This window comes from Passer montanus, unplaced genomic scaffold (assembly GCF_014805655.1).
Source record: "Passer montanus isolate IOZ18808 unplaced genomic scaffold, ASM1480565v1 scaffold17, whole genome shotgun sequence".
NCBI classification, from domain to species: Eukaryota; Metazoa; Chordata; class Aves; order Passeriformes; family Passeridae; genus Passer; species Passer montanus.
The window spans coordinates 14,067,784-14,085,195 of NW_024364270.1; the positions used below are offsets into that span (position 1 = coordinate 14,067,784).

The 17,412-nt window shown below is 41.8% G+C and overlaps 1 protein-coding gene across 1 annotated transcript in view; it reads left to right on the forward strand.

Moving 5' to 3' along the window:
- Positions 1 to 17,412, forward strand: part of UTP20 (UTP20 small subunit processome component) — a 63,765-nt gene that overhangs the window by 20,369 nt on the left and 25,984 nt on the right. Inside the window, exons 17-30 of the mRNA XM_039703996.1 lie at positions 231 to 293; positions 608 to 766; positions 1,701 to 1,777; positions 2,648 to 2,727; positions 3,391 to 3,634; positions 4,186 to 4,395; positions 6,099 to 6,189; positions 7,942 to 8,027; positions 8,566 to 8,691; positions 9,219 to 9,385; positions 9,903 to 10,111; positions 13,094 to 13,237; positions 15,611 to 15,690; positions 16,581 to 16,807. Coding sequence (XP_039559930.1) covers positions 231 to 293; positions 608 to 766; positions 1,701 to 1,777; positions 2,648 to 2,727; positions 3,391 to 3,634; positions 4,186 to 4,395; positions 6,099 to 6,189; positions 7,942 to 8,027; positions 8,566 to 8,691; positions 9,219 to 9,385; positions 9,903 to 10,111; positions 13,094 to 13,237; positions 15,611 to 15,690; positions 16,581 to 16,807 — 1,963 coding nt within the window. The remainder of the gene's footprint in view (positions 1 to 230; positions 294 to 607; positions 767 to 1,700; positions 1,778 to 2,647; positions 2,728 to 3,390; positions 3,635 to 4,185; positions 4,396 to 6,098; positions 6,190 to 7,941; positions 8,028 to 8,565; positions 8,692 to 9,218; positions 9,386 to 9,902; positions 10,112 to 13,093; positions 13,238 to 15,610; positions 15,691 to 16,580; positions 16,808 to 17,412) is intronic.

Genomic DNA, 17,412 nt, shown 5'->3' on the forward strand with positions numbered 1-17,412 from the left:
AGAGGTTAACTGTTAGCCCTGTCAGCCCTGCCTCTTCCCTAGAGGTAAAGCAGGGCAGGAGCATAATGCATTCATTCACTTCTGATTGCCTCCTAGACTACAGGAATTCATCTGTTTCTCAGCTCCAAGATGAACCTAGTGAAATCAGTGTGCTGTGTCAGACATTAACCTCTCTGTAGGTGTGTATGTGTCAATTTATATTGCCTGACATATGCTTCTGCTTGGAATAGGTCCGGCTGTTGACGGTTCGAATTCTAAACCATTTTGATAATCCACCTTCTGCACAGATTGAGGTAGGGCTAAAGCTTTTCATTTAACATTTCAAAGCTATCTGTGTTTCATATTTTGTGTGAAATGTTGTTCACTTTGCAGAAACAAAATATATCTCGTCAAGGTCCTCTGCATTTGTCCCTTCACATTCCAGTTTTATTTCTTCGTCCCCCACCTCCTGGTGTTTTCAGATGTTTGCCTAAATGGTGGAAACCAGAGCAAGTCCTTTGACTTTGTTCTTTTGTCCAGAATGGCTGTGAGTCTGTATAGTTTTTTTGAAGTACTTTTCAATGAGATAAAGGTACTCTAACAGAATTCATGTCACTTGTTTGTTCAGGGTGATGGCACAGGGGAATTCCAGCCAGTATTTGCCATATTGCTCCAAGCAGAACTTGTGCCAGCAACAGTGAATGATTACAGAGAGAAACTTCTCCATTTGAGGAAACTAAGATGTGACATAGTGCAGCCTGCAATACCGAGTGGATCTTTGCAGGAGGTAAGGATTTATTGTCAAAAAGCAGTTGTCACATTCCTTTACTCCAAGAGAATGTTCTTATTTCATCACATGGATTGCAGAATTTTTAATGAGACTGCGTCAAAAACATCAATTAACTCCCAGATTAGGTTTCAGAAAATGTACTTGTTAGTAGGGATCCCATATCCCATTGTCCTCAGGAGTACTGTGTTTAGTTGTACATCAGTGGTATCTACATAAATGGCCCACAGTCAGATTAATCTGGGTTTGGTGTCATGGAAAGGAAGGCACATGATTGCAGGGAGAAGTGAGATGCGAGCAAATTTAAACTCATGACCTTGCCATGTCCTCAGTGTGGTTGAACATTGGCAGGACTCCCACTGGCCATTGGTGACCTCACTTCTGGATCTTGCTTCAGCAGGAAAATCTTTTATGCCTGTTGAATGTCCTCTGCTGCTGAGCTAAAGGGGGCCTCACATCCATGAGGAAGGATTGTAGGTCACTCCTTCTCCTTGTAACTCAGCGAGGAGCCAGCCTAGAGAGCATGCTATTAGGGCTAGTGCAGTGAATACCCCTTTGGGCAAACTTTCATCTGTCTGAGGTCCCTGATTTTGCTGTGGCAGCACTGGAGCTGGCGAGGGAGACAGTCCAGATCACCTGTGCTGAACTGGTTTTTCCATGTTCATGTGATTTTGGCATAGTTATGAGATGTCAGTGTAGCTTACAGTAGAAGGGTTCTAGATTTCCACATGAAGCTATGAGGAAGTAAATGGGTTCTAGATATTCCACACGAAGGAATCATAATGTGTGTGACTTCCTTCATCTCTTGTAGCACTCCTGAGAACTTCTTAGATCAAAGTTTCCTCTTTGAGAGAAAGAAAGGTTAGAGCAGCTTGGTTGGTCTTTAACTACTGTTTTTTGCATCTCAACAAGATGGTGTTGTATGTCATTCTAGGTGCCTCTTCGGTATTTACTAGGAATGCTTTATATTAACTTCAGCCCTCTCTGGGATCCTGTAATTGAACTTATAACGTGAGTATATGCAGTTGGATGCTGCAGTCTGTAGTTATGTCACAGGACATTCCTTTCATTCTTCTGTGAACTGAAGCTGAGGTAAAAAATGTCCAATTTGGAGAGATTTGTGCATGAGAACCTTCATGTGAGATCTTCTGAAATTAATTTGAGCTCTCAAATCTCAGCCTGTGTAGACTCTTCAACTTACTTCCTGCACTTTTTTTTTACTTCAAAGGAAACATGCAACAAATACAGTCAAATAAGCTCCGAGTTTCAACAAGAGTTTTTAGTCAGAGGTAGCAGGGATTGATTTATGTTTCACAAATGCTTAAAGGAACATGAAGTCTTTCTGTTTCCTCATCTGCTAACTTTTCTGTCCTTACTGGAAAACCTCTAAATCATATGAAAGAGTAGGGAAGTCTTACCATGGTGAAAAAGTAAGTGACTTCTTTCAGCATGACTTCATCTTCTTTATTCCTCCCTTTGTTGTATGATTAAAAAGGATGGGATTTTCCTCTTCAAATCAGTGAATTAATTAAAGAAAAAATTAAACCAGCTCTTCAAAAGATATGTCCATGGTAATTCTTCCTTTGATTCTATATGATTTGCTGCACAGAAGTCAGTAGGAAGCTTGAGAACATTTTTACTCAATTTTAGTTCATTTGAAGTCATGGGATACAACCAGATTATTTTAATAACAGTTGACATTTGGGATCCATGAGAAAAGGCACGGAAGTGCTACAGCTGCATTGTGCAGATGTCCTGTCTCTGGACAGCCACATTAAAGCAGTGATCAAAGCCTCTGATTGTGGTAGTTGATAACTAGCTGAGTGACACTTACTTTTTCTTATCTTCCTTCTAATTTCATGCTGTATTCTCCTTTGTTAGTTCTCATGCAAAGGAAATGGAGAATAAACAGTTCTGGAAGGTCCTGTATGAGCATTTGGAGAGGGCTGCTAGCTATGCTGGTAAGTCACCTATCCTATGCATGGTTATCATAGTAACCCAGCTAATGGTGAATTATGTGGCTGTTTTTCAAGTTCCCCAAATTTATGTGTGATGGGGGAATTCAGAACCAGTACTTCTGTCATGTCCAGGGCAGGAGTGGAGAGGCTTGTGAGGAAGCTGTGTCTCCTGTCCTAAACACCAAGCAGTAGCTGGAAAAGGCCACCTGCATTACAGAAGGGAGTTGCAGGTTGTGGGAAGCCAGGCAGTAGTTTCATCTTTGCTTAAGGCTGGCACTGCTCGGACTGGTCAGGAACAGTGACAAAACCTGTGTAACAGTGAAGATCATCTTCTTGCTCTGGAATTTCTGCACACAGTCCTTGTGTGTGCTCTTGAGGTTTACCTATGGGCATATGCAATATAATATTTCAATACAGAGTCAGAAGTATGCAGGCATTTGTGAACTTCCCTGTTATTCAAGGGAATGAGCCCAGTTGACAAGTGCCAGGGCTGCAAGGATCCTAGAACAATTTCTAAGCAATGTTTGTCTTTCAGGTCAGTGTTAAATGCAGTTGTGTCTAAACAAGTGCATGTCACCAAATGTGTTACTTTTGCAATGGGGGATGGGTTCCTTGCTACTGGTGATTATGAAGTAACCTGAAAAGGTTTTCTTATCTCTTGTGTAGAAATGGAGCTACAGGATGAATTAGATGAACAGGAAGAGAGCATTGCTGAAACAGAAAGTGAGAAGATGCCAGAAGGAGAGGTGGGGGCTGTCTTTCTGGAGCAGCTGAGGAGTAGAACAGATTGCAGTGAGCGGCTGGACCACACAAATTACCGATTCCTACTTTGGAAAGCACTGGATAAGTTTCCAGACAGAGTGGAGCCTCGATCGAGGGAACTTTCCCCACTTCTTTTGAGATTCATTCGGTAAGTAAGATTTATTTTTCAATTGAGTGGACACATGGCTTTCAATGTGTTGCTGAGCTTTAAGATTGGCTATCCCATTGCAGACTTTATTTCTTGAATGCATGGCTGATGACATGTCTGTTTCCAGTAGAGATAACCTTTTAATTGGATTGTGGATTCTGTTAGAAATGAAGCAGGCTGAAATGAAACTTACAGTAGGTCTTCTCTGCTCAGTCTCTCATTCATTGACTTGAAATGGTCAGTCTCGTTACTCAGTTACAGCGTGATTTCAGTGGACATAAAGTTCCTCTTTAATGAAAACACACTTTAATTTGGAATCACAGAATACCAAAGTGTTTTCCCCCAGGATGGGGAAAATACTGATTTTGTTAGAGGCTGATTCAAATTCCTGCCCCTGGAGAGAAAGCAGTGGTTTGCTTGTATATGTGTGCACATATCAGACAGTATGATGGACATAATAAGAATAATGAGGTTTTTAGTTGATGTTGTTGCCCTGAAACCTTGAAAAATGTTATGCTTCTTAATTCCTTCCTTCTTTTTTTTAAATACAGAAATGAGTACTACCCAGCAGATTCCTTAGTGGCTCCATCTCAGGATCTCAGAAGGAAAATTAGTGGTACCATAGCAGCAAAACAAGTACCTGCTGAAGAGATGAATGATGTTGCTATGGAGGAGGAGGAGGAGGAGGAAGAAGAAAAGGAAGAAGGGGAACCAATTAGTATAGGAGTACCAAAAAAGAAAACGCGAAGAGCTGCTGCTAAGTAAGTATTTTTAGTTTTCCCTTTTGCTAGTGCTCTCATGGAAAGGCAGATTCAGCAGCTCACATTGAGATACAAGCTGTGGTTTTGTATATATTATTTTTGCTTCTTTTGCTTGTGCTTCATAATTTCTCAGTGGATTACAAGTCAGAAATTCTGCCTGTACAGTACTAAAAATCCAAATATGTTGCCCAGGTTTTATCATTATCTCATTACCTGCTGACCTGTCTGTGGTGTGTTTTACTTTAAGCAAAAAATCTGTAGTATTCTGAAGTTTTCAGAGATTCTTGTACCTGAATTCCCTGGGTTCTCTGTGCATATCTGTTAGTCTTTGAAAACTGTGGGCATTGCCAAACACTTCAAAAAGTGAGATTATTTGTTTAGGTATTCTAATATTGGGGTTCTGCCATTTCCTGCCTGTTATAAATCTTGTCTTCTTAGGGACCAAGGTTTTTACGTGGTAGATTGAAGTTGCATGTTGCTGAGTGTCATTGTTGCCGTGCTGAATGCAAGGAGAAAGTTGCACTTTGTATGAATTCTCCCCAGTGATGACCTCTGTCAAATATCCCTTACAAATACAGCACAAAGATTTATATTCTGACACTTCTTTTGCAAAGGATGGCCCTTGTAATGACAGAGAACTTCAAAATGTCACCTTATATGTTGGAACAAGACCAGTATTTGATAGATGACCTAAAGTGTCATTTCATCCCAGGTGTCCTGTGGGTGTTTAATTTTTTCCCGGATTCTGACTTGTATCTGCAAGTTATCAGCAATTAAAATCCAGTGGCAGTCCAAGATATTTTGTTGTTTTCCAGTCTCCATCTCAGTACATCTGTGCAGTGAAGTGGAAATGTTAGCTCCCAGTAGCTGTAACAAAGGCGTGAAAGATTTACCGGGGATGTGTTAATGAGTTGTGGAGTGACCTCCCTTCCCGGGTCAGGCCTGTGCCAGGGAGGACTCCCTTGTGGGGCTGCACCCTGTGTCCTGGGAGCCTGGCTGAAGCAGGGAGCACCTGCCCCAGGCTCCCTGTGGGGTTCCTGGAAGGCATCCTACTTATCCCTTGTCTGTGCCTAGCCGTGGAGGAGGGTGGCCCAGCTCAAGTGTCTGGATGGTTCAGTGTGAATTGGCTGCTGAATGAGGACAGCTTCTACCAGTCCCACAGCACACATGGCAGAGGAAATCTCACTTATCCTGGTCTTCTGTGTCCCTTTCCATGAGGAGGAGATGAGGCAGATGTGAGATGACCCTGCCAGCGCTAGAGGAACTGACTCCCATCTGTCCTTGCAGCCCAATGTTAAGTCCAGTACAGTCTGTGACTGAATGCAGCCCATCACATTGGCAGGAGCAACATGGGCACCAGTTATGGACAAGTGAATAAGCAAAGAGATAAATACAGAATTTTGGTGTTCTAGGCTGGGTTGGCAGAGAGAAGTAAGCTGCATCCTGACTGTACCCCTTTCTCATGAAAAAACTGAGCTTTACTTCAGTGCTGCTGAAGTAAAGGCATTCTCTGTGCAGTGAAGTGACAGCTGGAAGGAGCTGCTTAGTGAGCAGGATGCTTCTTGAGATGTCTGCAGTAGTGCTGAAGACTTGGGATCCTCTTGTGTTGTGTTTTGTTTTCTTTCTTGTTAATGAATTTTAACTTGAGCTCCCTGTTTGATTGTCTCCTGGATATTTTAAAAAATCATTGTTTTGTTTTGCAGGCAATTAATAGCCCACTTACAAGTTTTCTCAAAATTCTCAAATCCCCGTGCATTGTATCTGGAGCAGAAGTTGAATGCCTTGTATACCCAGGTGAGGCTATCTGCTTACTTTTAGAAATGCCTGCTAATAAATTACGTCTTTCTTATTTGAGTACAGTGTCTAATACTGAGGAAAGCTGTCATTTTCTGAACTCAGCTGTGATGGCTGAAAAAAGAGCTGTCCTTGAGGGGACTTTCTAACAGGCTTCATTTGAAATGAGCCCCTTGGTCAAAGACCTGCTTAAGATACCTGGATTAGTTTGCCAGGAGTGGCACTGGCAAACAGATCTGACAGCAGACAAGTAGTAGTCTTTGGCAAGGTGAAAGAGTGGCTGCAGAGGAGAAGAGTGGCTGCAGAGGAGATCTGTTTCACTTACAGTTCATGCAGGATCTGGAGGAGGGTTTAGAATACAAAATTTGGGGAAGATCTGAGGAGATCTTTCTTTGTCCCATAGTGTTTTGTGTACTAAGAGTGTGGCCAGTATATACTGGCCACAGTATGTATTATCAACCATCAAAAAAGGATTTTCTTCTTGAAGAACATTCAATTTGCTTGATTCTAGGCATTTTTCTGAAAGAATTGTCAAAAGTATGACTTCAAAGAGGGATTCTAAATCTTTATTTTACAATCCTTAAAACTGTTTTGTTTTTTAATTTTACAGGGTTGTGTTGATTCCCAGTTTGTAGATTTGTTCAGGTCATTGGGGTTTGCTCTCATTGTTGCCAGCTTGTTTTTTGAGGCTGTGGAGCTGAAAGCTCCATTCCTTAGTCTCTGAATTTAAGAATCTCTAGCAGACATCCACTCTGTTTCAGTCTATCTCAAGGTGTTGCTTAGAAAAACAGTTGATCGACGTGTTTGCTTGCCTGTGTTCTTAGCAAAATATTGGACAGTCGTGTAAAGGTCAAATCACTTGGGAAGAACAGCCTGGCACAAGAAGAAAGATTATTTCATCACTTACTGTTTGCATTTCTGTGTCTTAGTATATTCATTGTCACGGCTGGTGTGTCCATCTGGCGTAGGGACGTCATGGCAAAGTGACCTTTGATGACACTTGCCTGTACTATTTAGTGGCAGACTGAAGAACTGATAAAGATGCTGCCTGGGGAAATGATCTGCATTTCTCAACTTCTTTTCCGTGTCCTAATGAATCTCAGAATCACAGAATATGCTGAGTTGGAACAGATCCACCAGGATCATTGGGTCCAGTTCCTGGCCCTGCACAGGACACTCCCAAGAATCAAACCACGTGCCTGAGTGCATTGTGCAAACAATTCTTTAACTCAGGTAGTCTTGGTGCTGTGATCACTCCTTGGTGTTGTTTAGTGCCTAGGTTATGAAGAGTCATCTTCAAGAGAGGGCGAATCTCACTGAGACTCTGCATACCAAGTCTTCCAAGTAGTTTGTGTTTGTCACAGGAAAGAAATACAGATATCTTGGAATGGTTTGCATAGTCTGCTTTTTAGTCCAGTCTTCTTAGATACAGAGCTGATAACTGGTTTTGATGATAAATGCAAACTCATAGTGGTCCAAAAGACAACTATGAAAAAACATAATATTATAACTGTCCTGTGTAAGTAGGAAGGAAAAGCATATATTAACTATCAGCAGCCATGCCCCTTTTTATGGGTGGAAGTTGTGCATGTACATCTTGGCTTTATATTGACAACAGATACATTCTGCTTCCATTTGAATAAGTTAGTCCAAAACCTGCTTGAGCCTGTAGCCTTTGGGTCATTTCACTATTTTCAGTAAGCACTTCTGCCCCTAGATAGGGACTAATTTTCTTTCTTTTATTATTTGCAGTTACTGTCTCATCAAGACCAGAATGTACAGAGAATAGCTCTTGACTGTATAATGACATACAAGCATCCTCATCTACTGCCATACAGGTAAAAGCTTTTACATTATTTTAGCATTGGTGAATGAGCCTGCTGTCATATCAGAAGCCTGCTTTGGGGTCAGTTTTATTTGGCATCCTGTATTTGTTGAAGACATATGTGTAAAGTTTAATTCTAGCCAGCTGTATGTTTTGTTTCTAAGAGAGGAACTCAAGCCTTGAGGTTGATCTCTTTTTTGTTTAGAGAAAAAGAGCAACATTTCCATTCTGTCCCAGAATGGTCTCAGTAGTGTTAGTAGTAGATGTCTTTTGTACTGATGATTTATAGCCATCCAAAGAAAGTGACAGCATAAAACTGTAGTTTATAGTTAAATAATTTCCTTGGAATATGTCCAGGACTTACATGTCTATATAATTAGCTTGAACTTACTGGCTTTTAAAATATTTTTTTATAAAAGGATGAGAAGATAGTAGTTTAATATTTTGTATACAGCAAGGATAGATAGGTAGGTAATTAGATATATATGTATCTGTGTGTCTGTCTATTTTAATAACTCTACCTGCCCTCAAATAATGTTTATTACTCTCAGGGAGAATTTGCAAAGGCTACTGGAGGACAAAAGCTTTAAAGAAGAGATAGTCCATTTCAGTATTTCTGAGGAGACCACAGTAGTAAAAATGGAGCATCGACCAGATCTTATCCCTGTTCTTATGAGGTGTGTTCTGAAGTGTGAGTTCAAAAGCTTCATGGCAGAGTACAGTGATCAGAGAGATGTAATGCTGCTCTTCATCTTGAATAGTTGAGATGAACTCATGGTTAATGGTATAGTTTGATGACTTAGTTTCTGATATTCTGTATGGTTTTCTTATTAACACATTTATATAACGTGTTATACAAATGGTGTTTTCTTTAAAAACAGCATTTTGGTACATACTGTTTCTACTAAGGATTAGAGGACTGTGAGGACATTTCAGTTCACTGAGTGTTGCCAGCTATTTGCAGTGATGTGAATTGTCCTGCAAGGTAACCAGTTTTATACCTGAAGTTTCCAGCAGAGCTTCCATTGCAGAAGCTGATCTTTGACTAAGATGTTTTTGGACAGTATGTAGTAGTTCAGTGGAGAGCCTGAAGGGAGAACTTTCACTAGAGAATATTTTTAAACAGAGTTTCTCCTGCAGAATAAGAGGCTGGAAAGCAGATGGCTTGCTGACAGTTAATGCAACCTCTTTTTGATTCTTGAAGAATTCTCTATGGCAGAATGAGAAACAAAACAGGGAGCAAAACACAGGGCAAGTCTTCAGCGAGCACTCGCATGTCGATCGTGCTGCGATTTCTGGCCGGCTCGCTGCCAGAAGAGATACGGATGTTCTTGGATCTACTCTTTGAAGCTGTGAAGCAATTCAGTCATGGTAAGTAGGCCATAAAAACTGGGAGTCTGGTATTTCCTGACTGTAGAGATGTGGGAAGATAAATAGGCTTAGTACTGTTATGTGCTTCAGTTTGTCTCTACACCATGCCTTGAAAGGATGAAAGTAAACCCTTGGTAAGGACTTGGTTTCCCCTGAGCTTCTCCTTACAAAGCATGATTGCTCTGTTTTATGTGTCTAAGGTCAGAAAAACTGAACAACTTGCCACAGCTGTGCAAGTAAGCTGTAGCAGACCAGGAGTGGGTAGTGGCTGGCATCATAGGCAAGCCTGAGTATCATGGCAGTAAAGAGAGCTTGTAAAGTGCTCTGATTCTATAGCAGTCAGAGATCTAAATATCAGAAAGATGGAGACACAGAGCTGTTCTTATTTAAAAATCAGACTGTGAAGTTCTGTAATTTAGGGCCCAATTCCACTATTTTTCACTGAAATGTTATTCTTGGTAGTGGGTGTCTCCATGGTGCTTCCCTAGATAATTTGCTGTTCCTTTGCCTATCACAGGGCCTTGCCAGACTGCAGTCCTTCAAAGTATGTCAGAGCTGGATTTAGCTAAAGTCCTGCCTCTTGGGCGTCAGCATAGCCTCTTCAATGGTCTTGAGGTTGTGTTGAAAAACATGGGACATTTGATCCAGCAATACCTGCCTGAAATTCTACAGATTCTGCTCTGCATGACTGCTGTGGTATCCTGCATCCTCCAGCAAAGAGAGAAGGTACAGTATATGCAAACAATATACAGACATGTAAAGTAAGTTTCTTTCTCTCCTCCTCCTCTGAGCTTACATATATAGACAGAGCTTTACTGATTCAGATAAAGTTGAATGACATTGTGGAGTGAAGCTTAGCAATTAGAAGTTGTCAAAACAGAGGCCAGTGGTGCTTGTCTGGAAGTGCTGCAGGGCTCAAGCAGTGCAGGCAGAGTTGATGTACTTTGAAAACTGATTTGAACTGTGTTTTTGTTTGAGTTACTGAAGAAAGGGTTGGAGGTGATCTCTGTGCATTGTTCCTAGCTGTTTTGTGGAGAGATGGGCATGAGAGAGATAAATGTTCTGTTGTAACCATGTAACAAAATTTTATGGCTGGAACTTGAAATTTGCTGTAAAAATGAGTTTATTGGCTGCAAGGATAAAACATTTGAGAAAGGAAGGAGAAGTTTAAAGTTCCTTGCCTGAAGACATTAAAGCAAACCTTGTCCATGAGGTGTTTTGTTGCAGTGCTAGGCCTCAGGGGAGCTCAGCATTGTGGATGATCACAGTGATTATCTGCCCTGAGTGTCTCCTGTCATGGGACACAGGAAGGACATGGCTACCAGCTGTGCTTTCAGCACACTAGAAGCATCTTCAGCTCTGTATCAGGAGTCATACTAATCCAGTGTTGCCATTTGGGTCTCAGCCAGGTATCTGCAGAGCACTGAAAATGTTTTTTCCCTTGCTGAGCAATAGTGAGAGGTCCATGAGGTGTTTTGTTGCAGTGCTAGGCCTCAGGGGAGCTCAGCATTGTGGATGATCACAGTGATTATCTGCCCTGAGTCTCCTGTCATGGGACACAGGAAGGACATGGCTACCAGCTGTGCTTTCAGCACACTAGAAGCATCTTCAGCTCTGTATCAGGAGTCATACTAATCCAGTGTTGCCATTTGGGTCTCAGCCAGGTATCTGCAGAGCACTGAAAATGTTTTTTCCCTTGCTGAGCAATAGCTGTACATGCAGAAGGGGTCAGGTGAGGAAAACATCCTGTTAAAGATTGGTTGCACCTGAAGGTGGGGCATGTTGGCTTATTGCTGCCCTGTATGCAGGGAGGCAGCACAGACATCCCTGAGTTCTAGTCCAGCTACTTAGGATCTGTTGCCAGCTGCTCAGACACTGTAACACTGAGCCAAGCTTTTCTGTCTTCTGGTGCAGAGCCAGCTCTTATATTAGGTAGGAAACAAGCAAACTACAGTCGTCATCATCACTGTGGTGTTGAAAGGCATTACGAGGTGATGGCCTGAGCAAGTGGCAGTGAATCTTTTGTCACCATGGGCATGTTCTTGCCAATACCCAGCTGTGAGCATTTGAGGTTAGAACTTGATTTGGAAAAACTCCATTGAACAAAGCAAGTCCTTGCAGTAGGCAGTATCCAAGGTCTCATAGTTGCCTGCAGGCTGCACAGAACCTGGTAACTGTCTTAATTTATGAAGAGTATGAGCAAATTTGAGGATGTCAGCATCCCACAGTCTGACTTCAGCAGTGTATTGCATATGCCTGCATGTTTTCAGTGAGGACAGGAGACAGGAGTTCTAAAAGCTGCTTCATTAACTGCTAGGAAAGCCACATTTTGCCAGAGTTGCTACAGTAATTCTGTCATGGTTGTGTAATGTCAGGAGTGACAGTCTGTGTGTTTGTCTGAACTTAATTTAGCACTTCATTAGCCCTGGGGCTGTTAAAAGCTCAAGGAAGAGTGTGAGAAATCTGTTTATCTTGACTAATAATTAGAAGACATTCTTGGAGTTTGAGAGTAATTTATTGCAGACTGATACTGCCTGGAGAGTTAAACATCAACTTTGACCACTTTAAGACAAGTTATTAATTTACCGTTTCCTACTGATTGTGTTCATTATTGAGTTTTTGTCCTGTCAAAAGCTTGATCTCAGAGAACTCTTATGGTTATTGGATAGTGGGAAACCCAAAATTACTTCACTTGAAGGTTGCCATTAGCAATAGTATCCTGGTTTGTGCTTTCTTTGGGCTTTCAAATAGTTCATTTGCCACCTAGAAGCTGATTGCACTCCCTTAGTACACATTCAGCATAGCTTGGGAGGTTCTGTTGCAAGAGCTTGATCAGTTCCTTTTCCACCATGTCCTCTTTGTCTTTTTACTTGTGATTTTGGATTCCTGGATCCACTTGTGGTGGATCATGATATGGAGACCCAAAAGAGCTCCAATATCAGACAGTGGCTTTCATTTGCTCTCATGTGGCTTTGTTGTTTCTGAGGCACTGTGGAGCTACTTCATGTGCTCATGCTGTGAGTTGCATTGCACAGTATGGAAATAATTTAGGTTACTCAGGTCAAGACTCCTGTCAGGGAGGAGAGTCAGAATACAGCTCTGTATGAATTCCCTTACTGAAATTTTTTCCCCAAGAAAGGCTATGGAACATAACCACTAAATGGCTACAGGAAGCACCTTCCTGTAATCAAATTCTATAGCCCCCACCCTACTCTGCTGGAAGACATAATTCACATTCTTTCCTTCTCTGTTCCTCCCCCCTTCTCTTTGTCTGTTGATTTCTTTTCTTCCCAGAAGATCTTGGTGTCCAAAGTACAGCTTCACTTTGGAGAGCTGATTTTGGTCCTTTCAAGTGTAAAACAGAATTGTTTAAGTGCCAGAGTTGGAAATCTAATTGTGATGTAGCTTTCTGCATTGCATCCAAAGGGGGCAGATGCTACTGGGTTAAACCTATCAGCATTGATTTTTTTATGAGATGAAGGAGTCCTGTGTAACTGACTCAATGCAGAAAGAGGCAGGCCACTTCTAGAAACATTTCTGTCTGCTCTGAGGTACAGATTGCTACTATGAACAAGTTACAAGAGAAAACAGAAGTTTCTGCAAAGGATGTATCTGGATGTGGTTAGTCACTTGCTGTATTTCAGAGCAAGTAGTAGTTGTTCTGCCAAAGTCTTACTGGGTTGGGTTTTTTGTTGGTTTTCGTTACAGGTCCAACCTAGGTTGATTAATCCACTGAAGAATTTGAGACGTCTTGGTCTCAAGCTTGTGGCAGAGTTTTTTTCTGATTATGAGACCTACAGCTTTAGTGTAGAAGAGATTGATGCAGTTTTCCATGCTGTGGTATGGCCTCAGGTAAGTATTTCTTGTTTTTCCAAATAACTTGTTTGAAACATGTACCATGCAGAAAACTCCAGCTGTACTGGAGTCCATCACGTCAGCTCTGTCCATCTCTAGGTTGGATGTGGCCTTGGACAGATTGTGGCATCCCAGTGTGTCTGTGCAAGGCCAGTTTCTTGGCTCTTCTGTGATTAGTCCTGGATAATCAAGTCACAGATTAAAGTACAAATTAATTCATCTGAATAAAATGGATGCCATTTCTTTGTTCCTTAAACACAGAAGCAGATTTCTTCCCTAGATACTTCAAGGAAGCTAAGTAATGTGACTTATTTCTAGGTGTACTTTGCTACTTTTCTGTGTGACAGTTGTTGGGTAGGGGGACTGCAGAAGCAAATGCTGCTACAGGAAAGGAAGGGGTCTGTCAGTGGCCTAAGTGGTCTTGAGCCTGCGTGCCGAGAGTTCCATGTGAGCACAGTGACAAAGCACAGCCTTGTGGCTTTTATCAGAGAAATTCAGATCACCTCTGAGCTTGGAAAATGCACTGCTGTGAGATGGAGAGAGAATACAGAATTTAAAATTAAATTATACTGAATTTGTCAGTTCAGTGGCTCTGGAGTTGTCAGGGAGTGCCTGTACCAGCTGCTGGGTTGTCTCTGCTCTAAAAGCAGTTGTGTCCATGAAAAGGTTAACTGAGTAAAAGAGGCTGACTCCAAGAGTGCTCATCCACAGAGCACAGAATATCCAAAGGTCCAACTTCCATGCAGTAGAAAAGCCTGTAAAAGAGCAGTGGTCTAGTCTGTGAAACAACAGAGCTGCTTTTTTAGACATGGTGTTTGTTTACTTCTGCCCTGTTTCTTTTCTCGACCAGTAACAATATGTGCTGTGTAGTGTGATTCTGTGGACAAACAGTAGATAAATAGTACCAGGTAGTGCGTATAGCTCTGTATTGCACTGTGCTGGGCAACAGAGAAGTGCATGGCAACAGAGAAGTCCTGGTTTGTCCATGGACTCTTTTTTACAGCCAGGGTGCTACGTGGGGAAAGCAGTGAACATTTATTGCAGTTCCAGAGCAGTTCAGGCTATTGCAGTTCCAAGCAGTCAGCAAAGCACTCAAAGCTTCCTTGGGGCACGGTGTTTGCAAATTCTGAGTAACTCTGAACAAGATGTACTTTTGTTACTAAATAGTTAGAATGCCTCTTGTCCGTACGTATGTCAGGAAGACAGATGGTTTTGCAGCTTAGTTGGTAGTACGATCCAGAAGCTCCCTCTGGAGTTTTTTCTGGTGAACTTCATGAAGATTTGATTTGGCAAAAGAATCATTTTGACTTGTGTGCTTTTCTTTTTTAAAACTATAGAACTGAGGTGTGTAAAAAAATTCATGGAGAGAGCAAGTTTCTTTAAGCCTGTTGAACCTGCAGTTGGAGTTTGCTGTTGTTCATAGCCCAGGACTTTGCTGCAGAGGCTTGTTAGCCTGCACAGCAGCATTCCTACAGGATTGGATTAATGGTTTACTCTCCGTTATATATCATTCAGGAAATCTCTGTTTTATGCAGGGCTATAATATTACCAGTCTTTGGGACAAGAGAAGAAGATTTCTAAGATCCTGGCTATGATGGTCAGACTTGCCTTATTTTCTGTTATGCTCAGGTCTTGAGCAAACTGATCTAGTCCAAACCCCACATGCACCATTCTGCCTACCACCCCTGAATGCACTGGAGCCTGCTCTCCCTGTGTGTTCACGAGTGGTGCCGTGCCAACAGCCCAGCGGTGGTCATGATGGAAACCCACCTGTGTGACTTGGGTGGAACCTGTTGGGCTGTGGAGTGGCAGAGAGAAGGGTGCCCTAAGTCACCTTAGCCTGTGTCCAGTTGTGAAGGAGCAGGAGCTGTTCGGTGTGGCTCAGGCTGGTCTCCTCTGAGGTGGGGTTTTTTTGGACACAGAACTCTGTTAGGAGATCCCATTCACAGGGTGCAGTACAATGTTCCAGCCTCTTCAGTGAGGCCAGGGAGATACAGACCAGGTGCTGCAGTCAGGGCATAGGAAGTGTGGCAGGGAGTGAGTTTTGGGTGCTGTGCTTGAGATTTCATAGGTATGAAATCTCCTCTCTGGGAGAGGTTGCTAAGTTTCTGTGGCAGATGTGAGGTGTCGTGGGAATCTAGTTTCAAGGGAAGGCAAAAGTGGTAGCTGGAATACTGCATAAACAGGAGTGAAATGATCTAAAGAGTCATTTGACAAATATTGAGGAAGTTGGAAAATTACTTTATAAAAGGTTAAAATTACTTCATAAAAAAGGTAAACTACAGAATGTGAGGTCTTTGGTAGAGATGAGGTTTTCAAGTGGCTTTACTTACTTGTGTTGTGTAGGTATCTGATTTTTCTCTCCTTTAGGTCTGCAGATTGGCTTCAGAGAGTCAGTATTCTCCAACTTTTCTGCTCAAACTCATTCACACCTGGAGTAAGAACCCCAGGTAAGCATTCTTCTGGCAAAGAAGCCTAAGTACTTATGATTACATAAAACACAAGGAAAAAAGAGCACACTAACAGTCTGTGAATAATTCTGTCCAAACCATTATTTTCTTTTTCCATTAGACTCTCATTCTTTTGATAGCAGTCAAAGCAGCTGGGAAGATTTCCAGTTTATGCAAGAACTCACTTTTTTAGTAGGCTGCTTTTTCCATGTATTAATAACTAAGCACATATATAGCCCAAACCCAACTCACAGGTGAGGAGGGGGTCTGACTTTTAGGAATGTGTTTGTCTTGACCAATGACTTCTTAGTCTTACAACATGGGAAGTCAATTTTACAATATATAATGTCATTCATGTTTTTGTGAGTCTCTATTTCTTTTTATTTTGTGAAAGAATATTGTCAAGTTCAGCATAGAGTCTGTGACTGAGAGTCTGTTACTGAAAGTTGTAAAAGAGCTTTTTTTGATTCAGACACTCTGAGAAATTCCACCTCAACTGTCTTGAGTGATTTTTGTCTCTTCCACAGACTTGCTGTTTTTCTTTTGCTAAAATGTGTCTAAACGTGGTGTTTCTTTTGGGACACCTCATTGGTAGGCATGATGACCTTATATACAAACTTCTGTTAAAATTATGTTGGATCACTAGGTTAGGAGCAGACTAAGAGGAGATTCAGGCTGTGGAAAAAGGATTAGAAAAGGGACTTGATAACCTCTCAACCTCCATTCATTGTATTTTTGATGACACTGTTGTTCTGGTTTTTTGTGCACTTTTTTCTTGGTTGAAATGGAAGACAGTCATTATTTTTTGTGTGACTTCTCTCACAAAAGAATTACAAGCTGAAAATTCTGAACCTAATTTTCAGTGAACCTTTTTATAATCTTTCTCTCAGGTATTTCCCTTTGCTGGCCAAGCAGCAGCCAGATCATCCAGAGAGTGATATACTGACAAATGTTTTTGCTGTGCTGTCAGCCAAGAATCTGTCTGAGGCCACATCCAGCCTTGTGATGGACATCGCTGATAGCCTTCTCAACAGCCCAGATTTTGAACCCACAGAGCAGGTTTCCAGTTTGAGCGTGACTGACTGTGTTGTCATGGCCAGTGGAGACGTGACAGAAGGTATGCCTGCCTGGGAGTTCTGGGAGACCTGTTGGGTGCTTTAGATGGAGGTCTTAGATTATGTCTAAGAATACTGGGGAAGAGGACCTCCCAGCGGAGATGGAAACGTCAATGTACAAATTTACATTTTTTGTAAAATTTCTTGTGCTCAGGAACTGTAAAGTCCTGCTTGCTTGATGACTGATGAAGTCCATATTTGAGCATCAGGGTCCTGAGCACAGAGATTTCTTATGAAGAGGGTAGTGTTGACATGTTCTGTCTGTGAAGCTCTGACTGATGCAAATTAAGAACTGCATTGCTAACTTGGCTCTGTGCCTAATACAGTGTTTTATATAAAGGCCCCATTCCTGTATGCACATGATCCTGTATCACTTTTATGTTTAGTCTGTGCTCCCTGACTGGAAAGACCTGGCATCTTTGAGAGTTAGTAGACAGAACAGTAGTGTGCTGTGTTTGATGCTGTGGAGACATCTTTCACCTGCAACACTCAAAGCTAGTGGTAAGGAGCGTGTGCCCTTACTATGGCAGCTTTGATTTTACACAAGAGGTCAATGGTGGGATAAAGAAAACCACATCTACAAATACTCCAGTCATTTTAGAAGATG